Below are 27,798 nucleotides of genomic sequence, written 5' to 3'. Positions count from 1 at the left end.
CTGATCTTTACTGCTCTGCTTTGAACTTCACTGCTCTGCTTTGAACTTCACTGCTCTGCTTTGAACTTCACTGCTCTGCTTTGAACTTCACTGCTCTGCTTTGAACGTCACTGCTCTGCTCTTCACTGCTCTGCTCTGCTCTGCTCTTCACTGCTCTGCTCTGCCCTTCACTGCTCTGCTCTGCTCTGCTCTTCACTGCTCTACTCTGATTTTCACTGCTCTGCTCTGATTTTCACTGCTCTGCTCTTCACTGCTCTGATTTTCACTGCTCTACTCTGCTCTTCACTGCTCTGCTCTGCTCTTCACTGCTCTGCTCTGATCTTCACTGCTCTGCTCTGATCTTCACTGCTCTGCTCTGATTTGTCCTGCTCTTCACTGCTCAGCTCTGCTCTTCACTGCTCTGCTCTGCTCTTCACTGCTCTGCTCTGATTTTCCCTGCTCTGCTCTGATTTTCACTGCTCTGCTCTGATTTTCTCTGCTCTTCACTGCTCTGATTTTCTCTGCTCTTCACTGCTCTGCTCTGATTTTCACTGCTCTGCTCTGATTTTCACTGCTCTGCTCTGATTTTCACTGCTCTGCTCTGCTCTTCACTGCCCTACTCTGCTCTTTACTGCTCTGCTCAGAGATAATGCTGAATGGGCAGCTGACTGCATCTGCTGCCTCTGTATGACTGTGTGTGTGTGTGTGTGTGTGTGTGTGTTTATATGTCTGACTGTGTGTGTGTGTGTCTCTCTCTCTGCGGGGCACTGGCAGCTCAGCACAGATGGGTCCTGTTGATTTAGCACGCAGCAGAGGTAGAGGGACTGTAAAAACCAACCTGACTGTCTCTGGCTGTTCTGAGGAATATTTGGACAGAAATCCTGACAGCATGATAATGTTACACCCATAGACATACATATGTAGACATGCTGTAGTGGACACAAACATACACACCATGGGCTATGGTACATACGGTACCCACACCTGAAGCAATACATACATACATACATACATACATACATACATACATACATACATACATACATACATACATACATACATACATACATACATACATACATACATACATACATACATACATACATACATACATACATACTGTACAAGCCCATCCTCCCCAATTAAGGTGCCACCAACCATTCCAAGATGGCATAGCAGTCAGACGTCCTTTGTCCTCCTCTTGTCGTGTCTCGTGTATATATATATTTATATGTTTTCTTCGCATATCTTTTTATATATTTTTTTCAAAAAACTCAACCTCAAAACACTCTCCTGCAACCCGCCTCACCAATAAAAAAGAAAAAATTATTTACCTCAAATCTGAAATTCACAACAGAAGCTAGCCAGAGGTTAGCCAGAGGTTGGCCAGTTCACTGGCTAACGTTGGAGTTCAGCTAGCCACGGTTGGCGGTCATCAGCTATCCCTTAGCTCGAAAAGCTATCGCCAGTTTTGTACAGCGCGACTCAGACCAGAGCATACCGGACCTATTTTCTCTCCATATCCCCGGATTTCTACCAAAGCTCTGGACATTTACACCTGGATCTTGCAGCTAGCTAGCTGCTACCCGAGTGACTATTGGCTAACTTCTGTCCCGGAGCTAACATCAATTATTCCGGAGCTAGCCAGCTGAAGAGTTCCATCAGCCACTCCTGGGCTACAATCATCTATCCGGACCCATTTTACTGCTGATGCGGAGCCCCATCGGGCCTTCACGACTGGACTACTGACGTTATCTGCCCGAGGGAGTTATCCAACTGGACCCTCCATCGCGACGTAAACCTGAACGCCCATCTGCGGCCCGCTAATCGTTAGCTGTCTTATCGGCTGCTATCTGAATAGGTCTATCGGACAATTTTCTTGGGCCACTATAACTATAACTATTTTACCGATTGGACTGGTCCCCTCTACCACACGGAACCCCACTAATCTACAGACGGAAACGCACGAGGTGGCTAAAAACAGACCTCCCTCCATCTTCTGCCAGCTTGCTACCTATGGCCCGGCTAGCTGTCTGAATCTCACTGGACCCTTATGATAACTCGGCTAAGCACGCCTCTCCTTAATGTCAATATGCCTTGTCCATTGCTGTTCTGGTTAGTGTTTATTGGCTTATTTCACTGTAGAGCCTCTAGCCCTGCTCATTATACCTTATCCAACCTTTCAGTTCCACCACCCACACATGCTATGACATCTTCTGGTTTCAATGATGTTTCTAGAGACAATATCTCTCTCATCATCACTCAATGCCTAGGTTTACCTCCACTGTATTCACATCCTACCATACCGTTGCCTGTACATTATACCTTGAAGCTATTTTATCGCCCCCAGAAACCTGCTCTTTTTACTCTCTATTCCGGACGTCATAGACGACCAATTCTCATAGCTTTTAGCCGTACCCTTATCCTACTCCTCCTCTGTTCCTCTGGTGATGTAGAGGTGAATCCAGGCCCTGCAGTGCCGAGCTCCACTCCTATTCCCCAGGCACTCTCTTTTGATGACTTCTGTAACCGTAATAGCCTTGGTTTCATGCATGTTAACATTAGAAGCCTCCTCCCTAAGTTTGTTTTATTCACTGCTTTAGCACACTCTCCCAACCCGGATGTGCTAGCCATGTCTGAATCCTGGCTTAGGAAGTCTACCAAAACTCAGAAATCTTCATCCCTAACTACAACATTTTTAGACAAGATAGAACGGCCAAAGGCCGTGTTGGAATCTACTGCAAAGAGAGCCTGCAGAGTTCTATCCTACTATCCAGGTCTGCACCCAAACAATTTGAACTTCGACTTTTAAAAATCCATCTCTCTAAAAACAAGTCTCTCACCGTTGCCGCCTGCTATAGACCACCCTCTGCCCCCAGCTGTGCTCTGGACACCATATGTGAACTGATTGCCCCCCATCTATCTTCAGAGCTCGTGCTGCTGTAACCGATGTGAAATGGCTAGTTAGTTAGCGGTGGTGCGCGCTAATAGCATTTCAATCAGTGACGTCACTCGCTCTGAGACTTGAAGTAGGGTTTCCCTTGCGTTGCAAGGGCCGTGGCTCTTGTGGCGCGATGGGTAACGTTGCTTCGGTGGGTGTCAGTTGTTGATGTGTGCAAGGGTCCCTGGTTTGAGCCCGGGTTGGGGCGAAGAGAGGGACGGAACCTACACTGTTACATTGATGCTGTTGACCCGGATCATTGGTTGCTGCGGAAAAGGAGGAGGTCAAAGGGGGGGTGAGTGTAACCGATGTGAAATGGCTAGTTAGTTAGCGGTGGTGCGCGCTAATAGCGTTTCAATCAGTGACGTCACTCGCTCTGAGACTTGAAGTAGGGTTTCCCCTTGCGTTGCAAGGGCCGTGGCTCTTGTGGCGCGATGGGTAACGATGCTTCGGTGGGTGTCAGTTGTTGATGTGTGCAAGGGTCCCTGGTTTGAGCCCGGGTTGGGGTGAAGAGAGGGATGGAACCTACACTGTTACACTGCTAGGTGACCTAAACTGGGACATGCTTAACACCCCAGCCATCCTACAATCTAAGCTTGAGGCCCTCAATCTGACACAAATTATCAATGAACCTACAAGGTACCACCCCAAAGCCGTAAACACGGGCACCTTCATAGATATCATCCTAACCAACTTGCCCTCTAAATACACCTCTGCTTGCTTTCAACCAAGATCTCTGCGATCACTGCCTCATTGCCTGCATCCGTAATGGGTCAGCGGTCAAACGACCTCCACTCATCACTGTCAAACGCTCCCTGAAACATTTCAGCGAGCAAGCCTTTCTAATCGACCTGGCCCGGGTATCCTGGAAGGATATTGACCTCATCCCGTCAGTAGAGGCTTTTTTTCAAATGCCTTCCTCACCATCTTAAATAAGCATGCCCCATTCAAGAAATGTTGAACCAGGAACAGATATAGCCCTTGGTTCTCTCCAGATCTGACTGCCCTTAAACAACACAAAAACATCCTGTGGCGTTCTGCATTAGCATCAAACAGCCCCCGTGATATGCAACTTTTCAGGGAAGTTAGAAACCAATATACACAGGCAGTTAGAAAAGCCAAGGCTAGCTTTTTCAAGCAGAAATTTGCTTCCTGCCTCACAGACTCAAAAAAGTTCTGGGACACTGTAAAGTCCATGGAGAATAAGAACACCTCCTCCCAGCTGCCCACTGCACTGAGGATAGGAAACTCTGTCACCTCCGATAAATCCACTATAATTGAGAATTTCAATAAGCATTTTTCTATGGCTGGCCATGCTTTCCACCTGGCTACCCCTACCGCGGTCAACAGTACTGCACCCCCCACAGCTACTCGCCCAAGCCTTCCCCATTTCTCCTTCTCCCAAATCCAGTCAGCTGATGTTCTGAAAGAGCTGCAAAATCTGGACCCCTACAAATCAGCCGGGCTAGACAATCTGGACCCTTTCTTTCAAAAATGTTCTGCCGAAATTGTTGCAACCCCTATTACTAGCCTGTTCAGCCTCTCTTTCGTGTCGTCTGAGATTCCCAAAGATTGAAAAGCAGCTGCTGTCATCCCCCTCTTCAAAGGAGGGGACACTCTGACCCAAACTGCTACATACCAATATCTATCCTTCCCTGCCATTCTTCTAAGGTCTTCGAAAGCCAAGTCAACAAACAGATTACTGACCATTTCGAAGCCCACCGCACCTTCTCCACTATGCAATCTGGTTTCAGAGCTGGTCATGGGTGCACCTCAGCCACGCTCAAGGTCCTAAACGATATCGTAACTGCCATCGATAAGAAACAATACTGTGCTGCCGTATTCATTGACCTGGCCAAGGCTTTCGACTCTGTCAATCACCACATCGTCATCGGCAGACTCAATAGCCTTGGTTTCTCAAATGATTGCCTTGCCTGGTTCACCAACTACTTCTCTGATAGAGTTCAATGTGTCAAATCGGATGGCCTGTTGTCCGGGCCTCTGGTAGTCTCTATGGAGGTGCCACAGGGTTCAATTCTTGGGCCAACTCTTTTCTCTGTATACATCAATTATGTCGCTCTTGCTGCTGGTGAGTCTCTGATCCACCTCTACGCAGACGACACCATTCTGTATACTTCTGGCCTTTCTTTGGACACTGTGTTAACAACCCTCCAGACGAGCTTCAATGCCATACAACTCTCCTTCCATGGCCTCCAACTGCTCTTAAATACAAGTAAAACTAAATGCATGCTCTTCAACCGATCGCTGCCTGCACCTGGCCACCCGTACAGCATCACTACTCTGGACGGTTCTGACTTAGAATATGTGGACAACTGCAAATACCTAGGTGTCTGGTTAGACTGTAAGCTCTCCTTCCAGACTCACATTAAACATCTCCAATCCAAAGTTAAATCTAGAATTGGCTTCCTATTTCGCAACAAAGCATCCTTCACTCATGCTGCCAAACATACCCTCGTAAAACTGACCATCCTTGACTTCGGCGATGTCATTTACAAAATAGCCTCCAATACCCTACTCAATAAACTGGATGCAGTCTATCACAGTGCATCACCAAAGCCGCAAATACTACCCACCACTGCGACCTGTACGCTCTCGTTGGCTGGCCCTCGCTTCATACTCGTCGCTCTTTCAGAAAATCTGCTATCTGGATTTGGGTGAAGGAGAAGCTGGGGAGGCTTGGGCAAGTAGCTGAAGGCCAGTAACTGCAGGGGATGCAGAGCAGTTGGCTGGGGTTGGGGTAGCCATTGAAATTCTAGATTTTTGTGGATTTATCGGTGGTGACAGTGTTTCCTAGCCTCAGTGCAGTGGGCAGCTGGGAGGAGGTGCTCCTATTCTCCATGGACTTTACAGTGTCCCAAAACCTTTTGGAGTTACAGGATGCAAATTTCTGTTTGAAAAAGATAGCCTTTTGCTTTCCTAACTGACTGCGTGTTTTGGTTCCTGACTTCCCTAAAAAGTTACATATCGCTGCTATTCGATGCTAGTGCAGTCCGCCACAGGATGTTTTCGTGTTGGTCAAGGGCAGTCAGGTCTGGAGTGAACGAAGGGCTATATCTGTTCTTAGTTCTACATTTTTTGAAAGGGGCATGCTTATTTAAGATGGTGAGGAAATGACTTTTAAAGAACGACCAGGCATCCTCTACTGACGGGATGAGGTCAATATCCTTCCAGGATACCCAGGCCAGGTTGATTGGAAAGGCCTGCTCGCAGAAGTGTTTTAGGGAGATCCCAATCGAACAAGGGAGAAACCATGTACATACATACATACATACATACATACATACATACATACATACATACATACATACATACATACATACATACATACATACATACATACATACATACTGTACAAGCCCATCCTCCCCAATTAAGGTGCCACCAACCTCCTGTGACACACACACACACACACACACACACACACACACACACACACACACACACACACACACACACACACACACACATCCTTCGATTATGTGTAGTACTTGTCCATCATGAGGTTGCTACAACCTAGCCTATGAATTAAAGGTTACAGCGTAGTTGCACAGGTCGAGAGAAATTTGAGTAATCAAGGTAACAGACATTGACACATTCAATACCGCCTTGCACACGCTTGCCTGCGTCTAGCTGATCTAGGGTGTAATTGTTAGTCCAACAGTTGCAAATGAGATTTTCTATTGGACAAATTCAGGTATGTTTATCCCCGTTTCGTTCCATTTACTTCCATTTAAGAAACATTTTTCAACAGAATCGGCAGAATGTATCCTAATCCCACACGAACACGGTTAACTTTCATTGCATCCACATACAAACAGCATGATCCCTTTGATCGTTGTATTATTCCTTGCATCTACGCACTCTCCTCCTCTCACCTTTTCCCTTCGCTTCTGGACTATAGTGTACAACACATCAGCTGTCTGTGGCCAGGCGAAAAAACCTTTCCAAGCAAAAACCTTCATATCATACCTGCTAACCGCTAGTCAACATAGCTACTAGAACTAACGTATTAGTAAACCCGCTACAATCATGTTGTACAGGGTACAGTTAGCAAGCAGTTTAGCAGTTACACCGGCGGGCCCCGGTGGCAATAAATAAATTAAACCGAAAGCTTACCTTGACTTAGAAGGGTTTGTGTTGGATAGCCATAGCCAGGTAGTTAACACAGCATCCCTCTCTGTTTGAGCCAGGTGTTTGACTAGGCTGAACTAGCGAGCAGCATTCGCTAGCTAAGTAAGTGAAAGTGAAAAGAAAATACAACGAAATATAGCTCTCTCTCCTTCTCTCTCTTGCTTCTCCTTAATTTTTGAAGAAATTAATTTGTTCAAAACTATTCAACTATGGTCTTTCTCTATCTGAGTCAGCTACTCACCACATTGTATGCTCTGCGGTGCTAGCTTATGCTTTCAGTACTAGATTCATTCTCTGATCCTTTGATTGAGTGGACAACATGTCAGTTCATGCTACAAGAGCTTTGATAGGTTGGAGGACGTCCTCCGGATGTGGTCATAATTACTGTGTAAGTCTCTAGAAGGGGGTGAGAACCACAAGCCTCGTAGGGTTTGTATTGAAGTCAATGTACCCAGAGGAGGACGGAAACTAGCTGTCCTCCGGCTACACCATGGGGAGCATTGCTGCATCTCTATTTTCAGGTCTCTCCAAAGATGTTAAATTGGGTTCGGGCTCTGACTGGGCCACTCAAGGACATTCAGAGACTTGTCCCGAAGCCCCTCCTGCGTTGTCTTGGCTGTGTGCTTTGGGTCATTGTCCTGTTTGGAAGGTGAACCTTCGCTGCAGTCTGAAGTCCTGAGCGCTCTGGAGCAGGTTTTCATCAAGGATTTCTATGTACTTTCCTCTTCATCTTTCCCTCGATCCTGACTAGTCTCCCAGTCCCTGCTGCTGAAAAACATCCCCACAGCATGATGCTGCCACCACCATGCTTCACTGTAAGGATGGTGCCTGGTTTCCTCCATACTTGGCATTCAGGCCAAAGAGTTCAATCTTGGTTTAATCAGACCAGAAGTCTCAGAGTCCTTTAGGTGCCTTTTGGCAAACTCCAAGTGATGATGGAGGCAACTGTGTTCTTGGGGACCTTCAATGCTGCAGACATTTTTTGATACCCTTCACCAGATCTGTGCCTCGACACAATCCCGTTTCGGAGCTCTACGGACAATTCATTCGACCTCGGTTTTTGCTCTGACATGCACTGTCAACTGTGGGACCATTATATAGACAGGTGTGTGCCTTTCCAAATCATGTCCAATCAATTGAATTTACCACAGGTGGACTCCAATCAAGTCGTAGAAACATCTCAAGGATGATCAATGGAAATAGGATGCACCTGAGCTCAATTTTGAATCTCATAGCAAAGGGTCTGAATAGTTATGTAATTTTTGCAAACATTTCTAAAAACCTGTTTTCTCTTTATCTTTATGTTATGGGGTATTGTGTGTTGATTGATGAGGGGAAAAAAGAATGTAATACATTTTAGAATAAGGCTTTAACGTAACAAAATGTGGAAAAAGTCAAGGGGTCTGAATACTTTCCGAATGCACTGTATTTAGTATAGTTTTATCTAAAAGGGATAACTTTTGAATGTTTCACTATTTTTATTTTTATAAAATTCACTGAGGAGGATGGTCCTCCCCGTCCTCCACTGAGGAGCCTCCACTGACATACATATAGTACAAATCATACTGTTTTCTTATTGCCTCATTACACACATTTTTGATTGCATAAAACTATCTAATGCAACATGAACTGAGTGCCTCTCTGGTATTGTATGGAATCAGGTCAAGACATTATTTTCCTTTGAAGGAACATACAAACTGTTCAGCTGATAGTGTATTGTTTTCTAAAAGTTGTAGTGTATTGTGTTTATATCCTTACACTCCTGTGTGTCTGCTGTCCTCCGTAGGTCCTCCCTTTCCTCCCCAGGAGGTGCAGGTCCAGTTGGGCCAGAACCCCGGGGTTCTGCAGGTGCGATGGAAACCCCCCATCCTCACCCCCACTGGAACCTCCAACGGAGCCAACGTGATTGGCTATGCCGTGTGCACAAAGGGACAAAAGGTGCATTAGAACGATGTATTATGCAGAACCTGATGTTTAATGCTGTGACAGTGAGTGCGTGGTGTAACAGCTAACCCTCAATGCTGTGATTTGTGTGTAACACTCTACCACCGTCTGCTGGAGAGTGGTGATGTGACGTTCAGTCCATGGTTTCTGTAGGCCTTATGTAATGCAGTGGTTTGAAAACAGAGGTTTACCAGGCCCCATTTTGCCTGAAATTCAGAAATAATATATTGGGTTTGTTACTTAAGACATGTGAATTGAAGTGTCTTGTTCCTGTCCCTATGTGTGTCCAGATAGCGGAGGTGATGTACCCAACAGCTGACTATGTAACAGTGGAGCTGAATAGGATCCAGTGTCTGGAGGCCAGGGAGGTCATTGTCAGGACGTTATCAGCACAAGGAGAGTCTCAGGACTCCCCCGTGGCCACCATACCGCACAATATCCTGAGGTCTCCCCATCACTCACCCCACCACCGCTCCCCTGCACACCCCCATCCTATGCCTCAACCCCAGCACCATCTGCCACACACACAAACACACCCGCCATACCCCCAGACCTACCCCCCATCCCACCCTCAACCTCAGGTCCACCCTTTGCCTCGATCCCAGGCCCACACCCTGCCTCATGGTCAGCCTCTGCACCACCCACCCCCTCACCCCCAGCCCCAACACCAGCCCTACCCCAGGTCTAAGCCCAATTTAGTAAGTGCCAGAGAGTCAGAAACCAAAGAGTATGAGGCGGGCTCGCGGCCTGGCCCGCCCTGGGAGCGCTCCCCTTCGCCCCTCCCTCCTACCATGCGTGGACACACTTTGGAGCCGCCCCACTTCCAGGGGCGTCGTTCACCCTCTCCTCAGAGGATCCTGCCCCAGCCTCAGGGAGCCCCCATCCCCAACACCATCGCCAAGGCCATGGCCAGGGAAGCTGCACAGAGAGTGTTCGCTGAGAACAACCGGGTAAGCAGCCACTTCAGATTTGCTTATGACATGATGACACACGGTACAGCGCAAACAGAGTTTGATTTGTGAACCAAGTGCCTCAGACTCTCAGGGTACTATTGAGTCAATACTATAGAGAACTAATATCATGTATCATTGTGATAGTGTGATGCATCTGCAGCTATATACATGTACAAGGTTTGCTTGTCTGTGTTTTCCTGTGTCAGATGGAGAAGAGGAACATCTTCAGTGAGCGGAGCGTGAACTCTGATGAGGAGGAGGATGGTTATGTCTCTCCCCACACCAGGAGGAGAGGGGCCTCTGTGGATGAATTCCTCAGAGGCTCTGAACTGGGGAGACATGTACGGGTAATACAAAACAACACCACGTCACAGCTTAAATACAGAATAATACAGTTTGATTCTGTTCCAATCATCGCTCTGGGAAAATGAAGAAAAATATATGATTGTAACCTGTAACTCCATGTTAAATGAAATCAAATCACATTTTATTTGTCACATGTGCCGAATACAACCTTACCGTGAAATGCTTACTTACAAGCCCTTAACCAATAATGCAGTTTTAAGAAAATATTTACTAAATAAACTAAATTAAAACATTTAAAAATTACAATAACGAGGCAATATACAGGGGGTACCGGTACCGAGTCAATGTGCAGGGTAACAGGTTAGTCGAGGTAATTGAGGTAATATGTGCATGTAGGTAGTGGTAAAGTGACTATGCATAGATATTAAACAGCGAGTAGCAGCAGCGTAAAAAAGGGGGGGTCAATGCAAATTGTCCGGGTAGCAATTTGCTTAGCTTTTCAGCAGCCTTATGGCTTGGGGGTAGAAGCTGATGAGAAGCCTTTTGGACCTAGACTTGGCGCTCCGTTACCACTTGCCATGCGGTATCAGAGAGAACAATCTATGACTAGGGTTGTTGGAGTCTAGCAATTTGAAGGGCCTTTCTCTGACTCCGACTAGTATAGAGGTCCTTGATGGCAGGAAGGTTGGCCACAGTGATGTACTGGGCCGTACGCACTACCCTCTGTTGCGCCCTGCGGTCAGAGGCCGAGCAGTTGCCATACCAGACAGTGATGCAACCAGTCAGAATGCTCTCAATGGTGCAGCTGTAGAACTTTTGGAGTATCTGAAGACCCATGCCAAATCTTTTCAGTCTCCTGAGGGGGAATAGGTGTTGTCATATCCTCTTCAAGACTGTCTTGGTGTGTTTGGACCATGATAGTTTGTTGGTGATGTGGACACCAAGGAACTTTAAGCTCTCGACCTGCTCCACTACAGCCGCGTATATGAGAATGGGGGCGTGATCGGCCCTTCTTTTCCTGAAGTCCACGATCATCTCCTTTGTCTTGATCACGTTGAGGGAGAGGTTGTTGTCCTGGCACCACACTGCCAGGTCTCTGACCTCCTCCCTATAGACTGTCTCATTGTCGTCGCTGATCAGGCCTACCACCGTTGTGTCGTCGGCAAACTTAATGATGGTGTTGGAATCGTGCTTGGCCACGCAGTTGTGGGTGGACAGGGATTACAGGAGGGGACTAAGTACACACCCCTGAGGGGCCCCCGTGTTGAGGATCAGCGTGGCAGATGTGTTGTTGCCTACCCTTACCACCTGGGGGTGGCCCGTCAGGAAGTCCAGGATCCAGTTGCAGAAAGGGGAGATCAGCTTTGAGGGAATTATGTTGAACGCTAAGCTGTAGTCAATGAACAGCATTCTTGCGTAGGTGTTCCTTTTGTCCAGGTGGGAAAGGGCAGTGTGGAGTGCAATAGAGAGAGCATCATCTGTGGATCTGTTGGGGTGGTGTGCGAATTGGAGTGGGTCTAGGGTTTCTGGGATAATGGTGTTGATGTGAGCCATGACCAGCCTTTCAAAGCGTTTCATGGTTACAGAGGTGAGTGCTACGGTTCGGTGTCATTTAGGCAGGTCACCTTGGTGTTCTTGGGACAGGCACTATGGTGGTCTGCTTGAAACATGTTGGTATTACAGGTTCGGTCAGGGAGAGGTTGAAAATGTCAGTGAAGAGACTTGCCAGTTGGTCAGCGCATGCTCTGAGTACACGTCCTGGTAATCCATCTGGCCCTGCGGCCTTGTGAATATTGACCTGTTTGAAACTTCCCCCCTGTCTCCTAGTTCAGCCAGTCAGACACAGGCTTGTTGTTCCTGTGGTTCCATGTTAAAGCCGGTACTCCCCCCTGTCTCCTAGTTCAGCCAGTCAGACACAGGCTTGTTGTTCCTATGGTTCCATGTTAAAGCTGGTCCTCCCCCCTGTCTCCTAGTTCAGCCAGTCAGACACAGGCTTGTTGTTCCTGTGGTTCCATGTTAAAGCCGGTCCTCCCCCCTGTCTCCCAGCACCACTACAGCCACAGTGAGGAGTACCAGACGGAGAGCAGCCGCGGCTCAGACCTGTCTGACATCATGGAGGAGGACGAGGAGGACCTGTACTCTGAGATGCAGCTAGAGGAGGGCCGTCGGCGCAGCATCAACTCTCACAACACTCTCAAGGTACAGCACACATATACCTCATCTAGTGGGGGTCCAGGGGAGGTTAGGGAGGCGGGTAGGGAGGGAGGCTGGGGAGGTAGGGAGGGGGGTTGGGGAGGCGGGTAGGGAGGGGGTTGGGGAGGTAGGGAGGGGGGTTGGGGAGGCGGGTAGGGAGGGGGTTGGGGAGGTAGGGAGGGGGGTTGGGGAGGCGGGTAGGGAGGTTGGGGAGGGAGGGCCATCCTATCTACTGTGGCCCCGGCTGCCTTCTCTCACTGTCTGGCTCTACATGCAGGCCCACTGTGGCTTTGCCTGATGAGTGCTCCATCCTGTTCTGAGCTGAACAACACACTGCATATCAGCTTCATCATCCACGTCTTAACTAACCCATCTGAATGGCTGTACTATACACACCCAGCATGGACTGTATAAGGAGAGGTGAACAATCATGTTTAAAATGAGATTGGTATTGATAGAAACATGGAATGTTGTTTTGTCTCAATATGCATTTTAATATACAGTTTAAGAATGTCTATATTTTGTAAAAACTGGATAATTAGTAGACTTACTGTTCATGAATACTCTGTTAAAAATGTGTTGTAAAGGAATATGTCAATGACCAAACATTGATCTTTTAAAATGTACTGTACCATCAGCTAGAAAGGTCATGGCATATCGAATGCATATGGGAATCTCATTTAAGTGAGTTTAGGCTACTTAAATGGAATAATTCACTTTGGGTTGTGTCCGTCTCATGTTGTACCTTTTGTGTTTGAGTTATTTTCTGGATGTTGATGATGGTTACCTTTTGAGGATGTGTGGACCTGTCTCCATTGAGTATGTTCAACGGGCACATGTGGATGTGTGGACCTGTCTCCATTGAGTATGTTCAACGGGCACATGAGGATGTGTGGTCAATAATCATTACGTAACAAGTTCTCCTGAGTGACATTATTATTAGCAGTGAAACATAGGTTATATTTACTGTGTTGATTATAAACAAGAAGTTAAATTGTCATCTGTATTCATTGGGAGTGTTGATATGAAAGGTCCCCAGGTAATTTCCAAAGAAACATGTTTACAGTCATGCAATGCTGTGAGAATACTTGTGAAACTTTTAACTTATCAAGTTGATAAGAGTAAGCAAGATGTGATTCCTCACACTACACGGTACTCAACAGAACTGTCTTTTTAGGTGTATTGATCTGCTGCATTTGCCTATGTTTTCCATAGTACCTCATCATGTCACCAATAAGTATGTCTCATTCATGTTCTGTATGTATTTGTCTTTTTACTATGCTCTGGAAATGGAGTGTCCTATGCAGTAGTGCATGCAATCGGGGTCAAATATCAGAAGCAACACAGCTGAGATTCAGTCTATAGTCATTATTGATGGAAACTCTAAATCTGTCATAAGAACAGCCCTCGGGTCATGTCTGAAAATGTTAGAACAGACTGAGACACTTTTTAAATGTCTTATTTTGCTTATGCAAGTGCTTTGCTTAGTTTTCTGCCGCATTCCTCTTGGTTAATGTATATACTGTAGGTCTTATTCACTTGCCCAGGCTATGCTTGGTACAATGTGTTTTAAGTCTTTTCTTTATGAGTTAATTCACTTATATGTTTTGTGAGTTTGTCACCTGTTTCATTTATCTGTGAGTACTTCTCCCTTGGCAGATTTGTTGCACCCTTTTCTAATCTGTCCTGGCTATCTAAATCCTGTCCCAGACCCATCCTCAGTGTGACTGTCTATTACTCCCTTTGCTTTCGTCCCACAGATTCCCGTTCAGAGCATGCTATTTCCCCCAGCTCATGGAATGACACTGCATGCCTTACATCTGGCCATTCTGCCACAAATAACTAATTCTGTTCTTATTTTGTCTTTTTTCCCAATTAATTTTTTATTCACACACTGTGTTGTTTCCTGCCTGTTCTAACACCTTCAAAAACTAAATTTTAAACAAAACTCTTAATTGAAATGCCAAACCAATCCACCCTGCACTCCGCACCGTGGCTGTCCCGTCCTGGTCGTACAGGCGTATTACAGGCGTCAGGACCTGGGGGAGGAGAGGGACTGCTGGGACCTACAGAGGGAGGTGGTGAGACAGAAGTCCCTGCGTAGTAAACGCCTCCACAGCATCCCTGAGGTGGCCGAGGACGAGCCTGACGGAGTGGATGGGATGGGTCATCATCATCAGCGCCTGCGCTTTGACGACGAAAGCAGGCCTGGTACCCCCTGCATGCACCACAGGAGCCCCCGTATCTACCAGCAGGACCCCCACCAGCACAACCACCTCTCTCCCAGCAAGAACCACCGTCGCCTGCTGCAGCGCCAGCATTCCTCTCCCCGCTATGGCTGTAATTTCGAGGAGCGCAGCCTGAACCGGCCCAGCCGCCAGACCACCAAGAGCCCTGACAGCGGCCTGGACTGTGGCAGTGAGGAGGAGGGCTCTTTGGGGTACCGGGGTTACCCCCACGGCAGCCCCATGCGGGGTCCTGTCCACTACATCCACTGTGAGGGGCCGGTAGAGCGACAGGCCCTGGCTGCAGGCAGGAAGAGGCAGCTGACACGGCAGTGCAGCATGGATGAGGACCACTGTGACAGCCCTAAGACGGGCCACTTGTCTGACCTGAGGAACAGGGAGGTGCACTACGGGCCAGGCCGGGAGTGGGAGAGGGAACCAGGGCACAGCCCCAGACGCTACCCCAGGGACGGAGCCCTGAGCGAGGGCAGGCTCCATCAGCTGGACAGGCCTTATCAAAGGGACCTTAGGGCCAGCTATGTGAACAGGCTCAACAGGGTCTCGGACCAGCCGCCGGTGTGTGTGACTCAGACTCTTACCTGCTGTACATTCCATCAGCAAGCAGTAAAACCATACCTTTTTTCTTGGTGTTTTTTCTCTCTATGGGTCTCCCACCTTTACATTGATTCATTTTTGTTTTGTGCAAAATTCTGGCAAGTTATTAGTACATGTTCATGGTGATTCTTATTTGTAGTTTTTCATGTGTGTAGTTTGCTCGTTCTTAGAACGTCCAGTGAGTTTTTAAGTGAAGCTTTTTTGATTATCTAAAGGCCATTTCAGAAAGTTTTTGTTTCTGATGTGTCTGAGGAGAAAGATTCCTTTTTTAAACAAAATGGCAGCGCGACCATTATAGTTTGCATGGGGATGCGCTATCCCTATTCTGCTCCGCCTTCCCCCCCTCTCTACCAGCCAGTGGGTTTGATATGCAGCTATGACAGACGTCTTGCCCATCCTATCCCACCTCTGACTTTACCCTGATTGCACTGCCTTCCACAGGGGGACCTCTATTCCAGCATGTCCTGCTTCTCATTGTGCGTAAAGGCTGTAGTCCTTGACAGATAAAGCCTTTTCTAGTAGGACCACATTGAGGATAGTCTCTCATAGTCGTATAGCTGATTTAGCCTTCAGTCCATCTACATTATGTTAGTGCTCTGCAGACAATATGTTCTCCCCTCTTCATGCTCTTCCATAATCTTTTCAACAGAATCTCCTCTCCTCCTCCTATACTACACACAGCAGTGGTCATCTTATTGCTCGATCCCCCTACCCCCATCTCTGTCCCATATATCCTGTATGACTAACTGGATGAGAAGCCTTTGGGCCTCAGTCTCTCTTTCTCTGGTTTGGGCCCCAGGCTGAAGCCATTATGGTTGTGCTCAGCTAACTATGCCTTTTTCCATTCTATTCTCTTTCCTCTACTCGCTCACTCACTCTTCTCATCAAGGAGCTGACATGAGCAGAACAAAAAACAAATGGTCTTTAGCTAAACATCTGATCCTGTTGTGGTGTCTGGAGTTGATTTACTTTGGTTCTGTTGATGTTTTTTTGGTTTGTTTGGTCTCTTTATTTTATGGGTTTATTTATTACTCTTATTTTGCCTCCTTAAGGACAAATGGAAGTGATATCATTTGCTCTTATGGTTTTGCGATCCTTTTGAATGGCTGGTTTGTTATGTGAGAGAGGCAGTGTAAAAGGCAGCTTGTTTTAACTTACGCTGTGTTTTTCTCGCCCTCTAAAGATTATAGGGAACTCCCCTTCCCATGGATGCTCCCATGGCGACCGGCTGGACCATTCAGGGAGGAGGCCTGTCCATGGCGGCAACCCCCCACAGCGACGACCCATGATGGTTCCTTCCATTGGTTAGTGTGGTCACCACATGATGGGATGCCCCTTCCTCCCCTGAGCTGAACATCTCTCCCATAGACACATGACCTTAAACAACCATGTAGTTCTCTGTAGTGGTGGTGTGCTCCTACACCTGTAGTTCTGACCAACCTCCTACCTCTTTACGGTGTCTCTGACTTGGCTTTTTAAATGTGCATAAGCAGTTAAGGGGGAGGGACTGCTACTGTTTACTATAGACGTTATATACTGTGTGCATAAAGGGCTCACCTGCTCTTACCCTTCCCTTTGTCTCACACAGTGCAAAGCATTGCTGTTTTACATTGAAGAACTCCAGAGTACAACCTGTTGCCTTATCCCACCCCCTGTTCCCCATGACCCCTGATCCCCCCAGCCCCTCCAGCAGCATGTCCAGCCAGGCATTGGCCGGTCCGTGAAGTAGAGCAGTGTGGGGGGGGGTCCCTGACAGTAACGCTCTGATCTGATTGGTGTCTTCTGTAGAGATCACCATGATGGAGAGTAACAGTGAGGGGAGTGAGGGAAACCTCTCACCTGGCAAGGAGGATGTTTACTATCATGGCAGTGTAGCTCGGCGGAGGATATGGCATGACGATGGTATGTGGCCCAGCTTCTCTCTAGAACAACATGAATAAACCATGAAAAGTACATAGAAGACAGTGTTAAGAACCTTACTTGATATTAGAAAGGAATAGTAGTCTCAAGCTTAAGTGTGAATTATACACTCGGCTGCCGGGAAAGACAAGATGGCCACTTTTTCTGTAGCTGAAGAATGAGTGTCCCCTCCCCTCCCTGTATAGCTCTCTGCAGCCTTAATCCCAGGCCTCCCTTGGAGACCCCTCTTCCTTCCCTCTCACCCATCCCTTCTTTTCACCCTTCCTCTTCTCCTTCCAGGGCATATAGTCCCCCTGTTGACTCTGTTGATTTTGCATGACTGATTGTTTTCAGTACAGTGAGAAGGGAAACCATTGGATGAGTAAGTGCACTCATGTCTTGTTGGTATCACTCCATTGCATCTTGATGAAACTGCTGTCATCTAAACCGAACATTAGTATTGCATCATTAAAACATAATTTAACAGACATTTTCCCTGAATTGTGATATTGAAACATGTGGTTTGTTGGACATGGAGTTCCAGGAAATCCACTAGTGAATGAATAGAAGGTGGATTCCTTTCCCCTCACTGTCCCTGATGCCCCCGATGAGTCAGGTTTCTGCTATGGCATTTGATGTTATAATTTCTTGCAGGAATATTCATTTGCCCTTTTACCTTAATGCTGTATTTCTAATGTGAGCATGGTTTTACCCCTCTTGTATTGATATTGAAGCATACTTCCTCATTTTGAAGAGTGGAACGCATGAATGCCTGTTTACGCTCCGTGAGACAGTGAAGTAAAACAGCAATGAACAGTCTGAGTCTGTTTCCCTCCTTTCTTTGTTATGTGCATGTAGTTCCACCTGCATCCCATCATCTGGCTTGACATGTGCTGCTGTCTGTCCTACTTGACCTCTGTCTAACTGTATCTATGAATGTTATAAAGGTACTTTGTTTGTTGTTTTGGTGTCTGTCCTACCAGCATTCAGAGATGTGTGAAAAAACATCCAATCTGAGCTATCTGTCAATTATAAATAGCTTAGACTTTTTTTTCTAAAAACAGTGTGCTGCTTACATGTTGTAATAAATTGGGAATCATAAATGTTGCTACAGTATGTAATTACAGTAGGGTCTTATCAACGTTTTTAGAGGTGTGCCCTTTGAGAGGATGATGGACACAATAGTGCAGACTGACCATTCTATCTTAAAACCTCTTTAAATCCCTCTTGAAATCTTGGGCTCTTTTTCACACACGTGTGTTTCATGGCCCTCTCCCCTGTCTGTCAGCTCTGACAAAGTGACATCTTCTCGTTCCGCTGCCCTCTACTCCACTCTGCACCCCAGCCTATCCTGTGCTGGGGGCTGGCAGTAGCAAGGCTGGCAGTTGCAGCAGTGCCTTCTGTGTTTCAGATGAGTATGGTGGGCAAGGCCGCGGGCAAGGCCGCGGGCATGGCCGAGGGCGGCGGTCGCCAGTGTACTACGAGGAGTCGGAGCCAGAGGACCTGGCGCGTATATTTGTGGCCCTGTTTGACTACGACCCCCTGTCCATGTCCCCCAACCCTGATGCTGCTGACGAGGAGCTGCCCTTCAAAGAGGGCCAGATCATCAAGGTGGGAGCCTGATCCACACAGTGCTGTAGTCCAGTCTGCTTTCCTCATCCTAACAACAGAAGGGCCTCGTGTTGACTTACATTCGTGGGTTAGATGTAGTTGAGCATGTAAAGCTGCTATTAAACAACTGTAGTGGTGGTGGCTGTCTCTCTTTCTCCCTCTTGCTAACATTGTTCTCTGTGCTGATCAGGTGTTTGGGGATAAGGACACGGATGGCTTCTACAGGGCAGAGATCCGTGACCGTCCGGGTCTGATCCCCTGTAACATGGTGTCAGAGATCCAGACTGAGGATGATGGGATGATGGACCAGCTACTCAAACAGGGCTTCCTCCCACTCAACACTCCTGTAGAGAAATTAGGTAGGGCAGCACCTGGACTCCCACTTGCTCTCTGTCTTTTCTCCGCTACTCTTTCTTACTCTAATTTGGGCCTGATTTTCTCTTCCCTTCCTCTTTTCCTGTCTCGCTTGCTTTCTTTACACACTGATGTCTAATGCTGATGGTACTCTCATTTCTCTGTCTCTACAATCGTTTCCCTCGTTCTTTTCTTTTCTCTCTGCTTTCCTGTGAAGTGAACTGCAACCGCTTCAAAGATGGCCGCTCAATAAACCGCAGGTCCCGAAAATCCAAGCGAGGTCTGTGTTCTCTTTAGATGCGCTCTTTCTGCACTATTTTCTTTCATCTTCACGCTTTGCTTCTTCCACCATTTCTTCACTTTTCTTATGGGTTTTAGTTGGGAATTATGGGTACCTTCTGTCAGAATTGTCACTAACATGCTCATCTTCAGTAAATCAATGGGGGTGTTCATTATGGCTTTCACCTTCATGTACCATGTTCATTCAGCCTTTGCCTGGTATAGACGGTCATTCATGAGAGATCATAAGGCATTGCATACTGTCATTTTAGTGTGTGATTTTACAACTGAGATTAGTAAGGTGATTATCTCTAGTTTAGTGTGTTACTTGTCATTCTTATTGATTGATGACTGTCTGTGTGTCTCTGTCCAGAGAGGAACAGGCGGAGTGGGCGTCAGCACCCCTCGTCCACACGTAGAATGGTGGCACTGTATGACTACGACCCCAGGGAGAGTTCCCCCAACGTGGATGTGGAGGTACTGCTAGAGTCAGGTGTAGAGGTAGTTCTACCCTGTTACTACTAACGATGTACCTGCTTGCCTTGCCAAAATTGCAGCAATACACCAGCCAGTCTTACTCCCCATCTTTACCATTACCTGGTCCCCATTAGTAGCTTAACCTTTTCCTGTTGTTCTTATGGCCCTTCCCCCCTGGTTTCACTCACTCTCACCTTTCTATTGGCACGGCCCCAGACACAGTATGGGAGAGACAGGCTGAATGAGGTGAGTGAGAGGAGCGTCCGCTCTCTGTGTGTTTTTCTCCCTGACTGTTGTTGGAGTGTTCAGAGGTGGACACATGGTGGAGGGGGCTACAGTATACCCCTCTCATGAACACAGCCCCTCACCCATTGCCTGCACTGGCATCCTTCCTCAGTTTGGTCTGTGTGTTGAGCCATCTCCTACCTTTGGTTTGTGTGTTTTGGAGAGGCCTGGAAAAGTGTATAGTAGATAGTAGTATGGTATGCCTATTGTCTGTGCTGCAATCAATGATGTATACAAACCTTGGATTGCTGATGCTATGTGTTGGCCATTGAGAGGCTTTGAAGCCACCGGTCAGCCATATTGGCACTACCCAGAAGGAGCACTCCTCCATAGGAATTAATGGAATTCTACAGTATCTCAATGAAATGTTTCAAGGACAAAATGACATGTATTTAAGTATTTTTTTGTTGTAGTAGGGACAATAACATTAGTACAAAAAAAGGAAAATGTTTTTATAGATTTTTTCATGTTTTATATGTATGTTTAGTTCACATAATATAATTTAAAAGTATGTATTAAGGTGTCTGTCATATAATAAATGTGTCAATAAATGCATTTCTATTGCCTCCAAAATCTTTTTTGACAATGGAGGATGAGTACCAAGGTGGCTGTACGGTGGCTTCATTACAGCGCCCCCTGTCAGTCATCCAGGGTTTATACACATCACTGGTTGCAATCCTGTCTTCAAATATCCAACACTTGATGCATTTGATAGTTGCAGCAGTCTGCCAAGACTGTACTGACACTTCTAGATTTACAATGCATCTCAGTGATTGGAATAGGAAGTACAGTATTTCACACAAATTAAACCCTCACAGTATCCCACGTGGTTGGGTTATAGAGAGAATCTTCAACAGATGCAAGCTGCTTTGATGTAGAGAAAGCAGGTCAAACTGAACTCAAACCTGTTTTGACAGGCTGAACTGACATTCTGTGCTGGTGACGTCATAACAGTATTTGGTGAAATTGATGAAGATGGGTTTCATTATGTAAGTATGTGAGATGTGACTTACACTTGATATAAAGTAATTCATATTTCTTCAACCAGCTTAGTGCAAATAAACACAGTGAAAATTACAGTGATAGTAATAGTAGCCGTATGATAAACAATTTAAAATGATAATTTTATATCCCTTTAGTCTAGTTTCCTATATTGTTGAGTGCAAAGTACATTCTATGCCAGTCACCCTGTGTGTTTGTGATCCCTCAGGGCGAGCTCAATGGACACAAAGGTCTTGTTCCCTCCAACTTTCTAGAAGAAGTGCCTGATGATGTTGAGGTTTTTCTCACTGACACTCAGTCTCGAGATTCTCGATACCCGCAGGACGCTGCAGCGCGGATAAAGACCAAAAGGGTACATGCTCTCTCGCAGTACTAGCCCTCTGTCATCCATTTACTCTTTTCCGTTCCCTTTACCTCCTTACTCCTTTAGTTTTCCGTCTGTGCTTGTGTTTCATTCCTGAACATATGATGGGAATTCAGACTTTGGAGCATTATGCTGTAACGTTGTTGATGTCTCAGAAATATAAAGAAAACTATTAATACTTGACATAGGAACTTTTATTTTCAATGTTGACTGCCGTGGGGGTGGGGGGGGACATGCATTGTAAAATATGTGGACATATTCATAAAGCGTTCTCAAAGAGAATAGACCGAAATAATAAAAGAAAAGCAGAATTATTGTCATGTAATGTCTTGAAAAATAGCAGTCAACAACATGCAATGTTTTTTTTGCACATGCATATTTAGTATTGTAATAAATGCTTTATGAATATTACCTGTGTTTCTAATAGAGGAAATAGTTTTGATGTACTGGAGGATGAAATATCTAGACTGTAGCACTGCATGTTCTCTCTTTAAGATGCATGATTTCCCTTTGAACCTTTTTATAGTGAACAATAAGTCTAGTACAGTAGAACTTTTGTATTTGCTCCTGAAAGCCTTGTTTTTGTATATTGCTTACTTGTATAATAGCATCAAGAAGCTTATGTTGCTCTTTGAGAGTATAATTTCAAATGTCATTATAATTATAACTAGCTGTAAAATAATGTTACAATAATTCTGTATTTAACAAATAATTGCAAGTTAATGTTTGAATATGAGCAGATTCATCTCAAGTTTCTTGGTTGGTTTTATAATTTGTCATTCTCATAGTGCAGACTATTGAAACGCCATCACTGCATTTTTTATTTGATTTCTTTCCTCACCGCTTGGCAAAACAGAAGAAGAGTGTTCATTTCACACCTTAAAGGCTGTTTCCATCACGTAAGTGAGCAACTGAGGATACCAAGGTTACGCAGCCCTCGTCTAATGCAGATGACATGGGTTCCCCTTAGTTTCCGGTACGCAACACACACTCCGTTTATATGACTATAATTTTGCCAGCTTAAATTTCAGTTAATTCCTTTTCAATGGATGTACATATTTATATAATACTGTGGTACACACCAGGATGATCCCAGTGTACATGCTTTTATTTGATGTGAGTTTATTGTAAAAGCATTCAGGTTGTTGTGTTAACTTAAGGACGACCACCCTAGCCAAAGCATTAGACAAGAAGCATGGTATCTTCAGTTGTTTCTCTGGGTGTTGTACATTACAATGTCCTTCTCTCAAGATAAGTCTCCTGCTGTAACTCATGGTAAGCTAAAAGGCCATTGTTGCACGCCTAGGTTGCCTCCCTGTAGTACTAGTGGTAACATTCAATCAGACTCTATAGCTAACATTCTGATAGAACCTCCCCTCTCCTTGAAGTAGTGCACCCTGCCACACTTAATCTAATCAAACTCCGCTAGAAACAAGTCAGTGGTAATGAATTGTCTGCCAGACAGGCAACTCCTTGTTGAGGTTTCCAATCAATCAGATAAAAATTTAATTGGCATTACTTTACCCATAGATACCCAAGATAGTGGTCCGCTCCACATGCCTTTGTTAAGTTGTTAGTGGGGTGCACTTTTTCTCTCACATGGAATTATGCAAAATGGCAAAAATTGCTACTAACATTTTTTCCTCATAGAAAGTGTCATCAATTCGAATTCAAAAAGTTATTTTAATTAACATGAGAAATTGAAAATCACTTTTTTATTTAGTTTGTATAAATATTTAAGCTGCTTGTGATCAGATTTGTAAATACAACTTTTTTTAAAGCAGGTTAAATTGGTTCCAACAACCTTGATGAAGTTACCTTGATGAAAAGTGATTAATTGCTTCAAAAACTGGTAAATTGAAACACTTATCCCCTCTCGACGTATGATAAATTATGTACGTTCAATGTGCATAATAATATGACCCTCTTATTTATCTGGACGTGTCTATATATAGTTATATACTATATCTACTGTAGAGACTAGTGCTAGAGACTATAGTATATCTACTGTAGAGACTAGTGCCAGAGACTATACTATATCTACTGTAGAGACTAGTGCCAGAGACTATACTATATCTACTGTAGAGACTAGTGCCAGAGACTATACTATATCTACTGTAGAGACTAGTGCTAGAGACTATAGTATATCTACTGTAGAGACTAGTGCCAGAGACTATACTATATCTACTGTAGAGACTAGTGCCAGAGACTATACTATATCTACTGTAGAGACTAGTGCCAGAGACTATACTATATCTACTGTATAGACCTAGTGCCAGAGACTATACTATATCTACCGTAGAGACTAGTGCTAGAGACTATAGTATATCTACTGTAGAGACTAGTGCCAGAGACTATACTATATCTACCGTAGAGATTAGTGCCAGAGACTATACTATATCTACTGTAGAGATTAGTGCCAGAGACTATACTATATCTACTGTAGAGACTAGTGCCAGACTATAGTATATCTACCGTAGAGACTAGTGCCAGAGACTATACTATATCTACCGTTGAGACTAGTGCCAGAGACTATACTATACCTACTGTAGAGACTAGTGCCAGAGACTATAGTATATATCTACTGTAGACTAGTGCTAGAGACTATACTATATCTATTGAAGAGACTAGTGCTAGAGACTAGTCTCATGTTAATGGGATCTTAAGGATACATCTTTCCTAAGTGCAATTGAAAAGAAGCCTTTTAGCTCATGATTACAATGAAGGAATATTTAGATATTGTTTACTGTAACCCAGTTGTATATGAATGCCCTTTATATTTAAAAAGAAAATCTGCTGTCATATGTTGTCCCATAATGTTAATACAATATTGTATCTCTTGTTTGTGTGTGTGTGAAAGACAAGGCCTATGCCATTGATAGCCATTCTGGAGAATCTCAGCATAGAAATGTGTGATTGGTAAAGAGTATGTGGACATTCTTTGACATTGAAGTCTATCATTTAAACCAGCTTGATGAAAGACTACCTAAATGGCAGTGGGGGAGGGGGGTATACAGCACCTCAGTATACTAAAGATACAATATCCTAACATTTACAAGTTGAACTGGGCTACGCTATGAGGGAGATAGACTGATGAAGCCAAAGGTATGGTGGCCCTGCTGAGACAGAAAGGACTAAGTGGAAGGGAGTAGTGACTGGGGTGCAAGAGGGTTGGCTTTTTAACCCCGCTGAACTGTCCCTTACGGGTCTCCCATTAGGTTCCATTGGAAAAATCGGGTCCGCCCAGAAGAGCCGCCTCCCCCACAGTGCGCCAACACATCCCTGGCTCTGGCCCTGCTACCGTGGGGCCTGGCAGTCCCATCAGGGGCCCCTGCGACTTGTCCTCCAAAAAGAAAAAGGGACTGCTCTCCAAAGGGAAGAAGCTATTGAAAAGACTTGGCGCTGTATAATAACCCCTTCAAATACTTGAAGTATATTACCAACCACATTCATCTTCAACACTTCCATTACTGTAAATTCAGTCCTGTGAGAAGAAAAAAAGTGGTCAAAATGTACAAATCTGTTGTATTCTAGAAACCATATTTTCTTTTTTAAATTCCAGTATGTATTTTGAATATGGTTCAGGGACCTCATAGTTTGACATTTAGTGTCATAAGCAAACCTCCGGTCATTTATGTTTTGCTATCTGAAGCAGAAGACTGCAACACGATGGATGATTTGAAATATTCTCTATTTTGAAGGCCAATAGGTACGTAGGTGTGTTTGATGCTGTCGACCACAATGTTCCTCAGAGTAAGAGGAGTTTATACCAGAGTCTCTTTAGGTCTGAGATCAAAGCATAGGGCTCAGAATGGCCAGTCAACATCATACTTGATAATACTGCTGGTGGCTCACCTTAACCAAACCTTCACATTGTAGTACCCATATTGATGCAAGGAAAAGAGCAGTTTTAGGGTCAGGCAGCTGAGGTCATTTGAACTGTATAGGAGGTTTGCATGTCTTACCTAAACCACATCCAGAATAATAATTCCCACCCAACCTTTGAAAGCACATGCTAACTGATGGCCTTTTCTATCAGAACTCAAGGCTCAATTTGCATGCTTTGTCAGTGCATTTTTATGATACCGTGTATGAGCAATATTTGCTGAATGAATAGTAAAAAAAATATTAACTTAAAACAGAATATTCAATACAAACCTAATTGTCACATTCGTACTCAGTTCAATTCGAGCCCAGGTACACATTTGACTAGTCACCACCTTAGCACCTGAAGTCACGATATGTGCTGTGGTAAAATATGCAAAATCTCCAGAAAGACTTGAGTCAGATTGGTATGGAGATAAGAATTGATACTTGCTTATCAAATTAACAGCAAGTGTCAGTTCTCCAGGCACACTGAAATAACTCTGGACAAGGACATTAGATAGGACAGGGTTTCAAGATTCAGTATATTTTTGTTGTTCAATTGTCATGAAATGCCTAGTTGAAACCAACCTCCATGTATTTGCCTTATAAATGCACAATGGTTTGTATTTTGTCCAGTGAGTGGAGCGTTATGTCCTGTATGCATTCAAGTCATTGCATTACTTCTAAAAATGAAATGTATTTGTAAATTACGTTGATCAAGACTAGTGATGTGCAGTTTATTACTTGCTGGAATGTTTTTTGGAGGACCTGCGCATTAAAATGACATTCAAACGAAATTCAATACAAAAAAGGGGGAATGTAAATGTGTATTTACGTTTTAATGTTTCACACTATTTTGGCACAGAAAGACAAAAAAATAAGGCACTTTATTTTGTTCTTCATGTTATACATGCAATGTATTTACAGCATTCACAATCCCATTTTGACACGTTTGTGTACAAGACAATGGACGTGAAAGAAATGCAATTGAAGGCCAGTTTAATTAACTGTTTCCAGGATAAGTTGAAATCAGCAGTTGGTATTATTTTTGTTTCAAACTAAGTTTTGTAGAGTACACTCCAAACTTGCAATTCTTGTAAGCAGGAAAATGTTTGACTTATGACAGAGATTAGGTTTGATTGAATAACCATCAGATAAAAGCCCTATATCAAGTGTTGTTACATAGAAATTGTGATTTCAACAAGACAAGTCTACCTCCATAATGACCCCTATAAGTTCAACTAATTTGACTACAAAATCACAGAAGTCAACTCTCCATTTCATATATTTGCAAAGGGTAGAAGTACTGTATTTGTGTCAGCACCCAACTAGCACAGAGTAGTGAATGTATGATTAATTGAAAGCCAATGCATTTTATTTATCAAAACTATCCATTAGGAGTATGCAGATGTCCAGCGTTCTCTGGTCCAGTTTGTATGTGAAATGAAACCTTCCATCTGTTAACCCTTACACTATTTTGTTAATCATTTCATCCTTCCATTCACTTTATATCACAGCTTTTTCTGGACTACACTACTTACATGAGATTTGAACTGAGACTGCCAAAAAAGAATGTACGAAAAGCATTCTGTACAACTTTCTGTACAATTGTCGGTCATTGCTTCTATATATATTGTTTTGACTGTTGCTCTTTTTGTACTTTGTCCATTTGTAAATTGTTTTTAAATGTTTATACTTGATTTTCAGACTGCCTTTTTTGTACATTAAAATTTATAATCAAACAGTGCAAAGCTTTCCCCATGGTGTCTTCAAAACCATAATGTTTTAAAAGTCTGCAATTGTGTGCTAGCTTTATGACAAAAAATATCAGCCTATATTGGTGGTTACAAAATATTGTGTGGGTGTGCATGTGCAAAAAAATTTATCAAATAAATTTCATATTTTGTAATGCTGTTTGCGCTGTGTTTTATTCACCAAATGCCATGGTGCAACAGCAAAGTCAAAGGATTAAGGACTCAATCCAATTCGTTCAGCGCTGTAGAGCAATTTGAAATGTAAAGGTAATTTCCGATTGAGCGGACAGTCTTTTACCGTGAATGCGGTCTCAGCGAACATTGTCTTTAAATTTCTATTGCGCTGTATGTAGTGGAGGTCTACAGCACTACAGATTAAATCAAGCCATAAACATTAATATCAAAGTCCTGAGTATTGACAGAATCAAATTTCTCCAAAAAGGGCATAGGCCTGAAAAAGGAAAGTGAAGTGTAATTATCACAACTTCAAATACTAACTGCTAGACCGGGGTATTCAACTCTTGCCCTACGAGTTTCTGAGCCTGCTGGTTTTCTGTTATACCTGATAATTAATTGCACCCACCTGGTGTAACAGGTC

At 44.5% G+C, this 27,798-nt stretch overlaps 1 protein-coding gene across 1 annotated transcript in view; it reads left to right on the top strand.

Moving 5' to 3' along the window:
- The window catches only part of LOC115164605 (RIMS-binding protein 2-like), a 147,150-nt gene extending 119,795 nt beyond the window's left edge, over nt 1-27,355 (top strand). Inside the window, exons 15-29 of the mRNA XM_029717261.1 lie at nt 8,859-9,010; nt 9,307-9,966; nt 10,176-10,316; nt 12,322-12,474; nt 14,487-15,269; nt 16,492-16,612; nt 17,097-17,210; nt 18,619-18,818; nt 19,009-19,177; nt 19,390-19,452; nt 19,825-19,928; nt 20,145-20,174; nt 21,131-21,202; nt 21,424-21,567; nt 24,798-27,355. Coding sequence (XP_029573121.1) covers nt 8,859-9,010; nt 9,307-9,966; nt 10,176-10,316; nt 12,322-12,474; nt 14,487-15,269; nt 16,492-16,612; nt 17,097-17,210; nt 18,619-18,818; nt 19,009-19,177; nt 19,390-19,452; nt 19,825-19,928; nt 20,145-20,174; nt 21,131-21,202; nt 21,424-21,567; nt 24,798-24,989 — 3,098 coding nt within the window. The 3' untranslated portion in view covers nt 24,990-27,355. The remainder of the gene's footprint in view (nt 1-8,858; nt 9,011-9,306; nt 9,967-10,175; nt 10,317-12,321; nt 12,475-14,486; nt 15,270-16,491; nt 16,613-17,096; nt 17,211-18,618; nt 18,819-19,008; nt 19,178-19,389; nt 19,453-19,824; nt 19,929-20,144; nt 20,175-21,130; nt 21,203-21,423; nt 21,568-24,797) is intronic.
- Nucleotides 27,356-27,798: the final 443 nt, after the last annotated feature.

Source organism: Salmo trutta, chromosome 27 (assembly GCF_901001165.1).
Source record: "Salmo trutta chromosome 27, fSalTru1.1, whole genome shotgun sequence".
Lineage (NCBI taxonomy): Eukaryota > Metazoa > Chordata > Actinopteri > Salmoniformes > Salmonidae > Salmo > Salmo trutta.
Note: the sequence above shows the minus strand (reverse complement) of the source record. Positions and strands in the feature narration are given on the sequence as shown.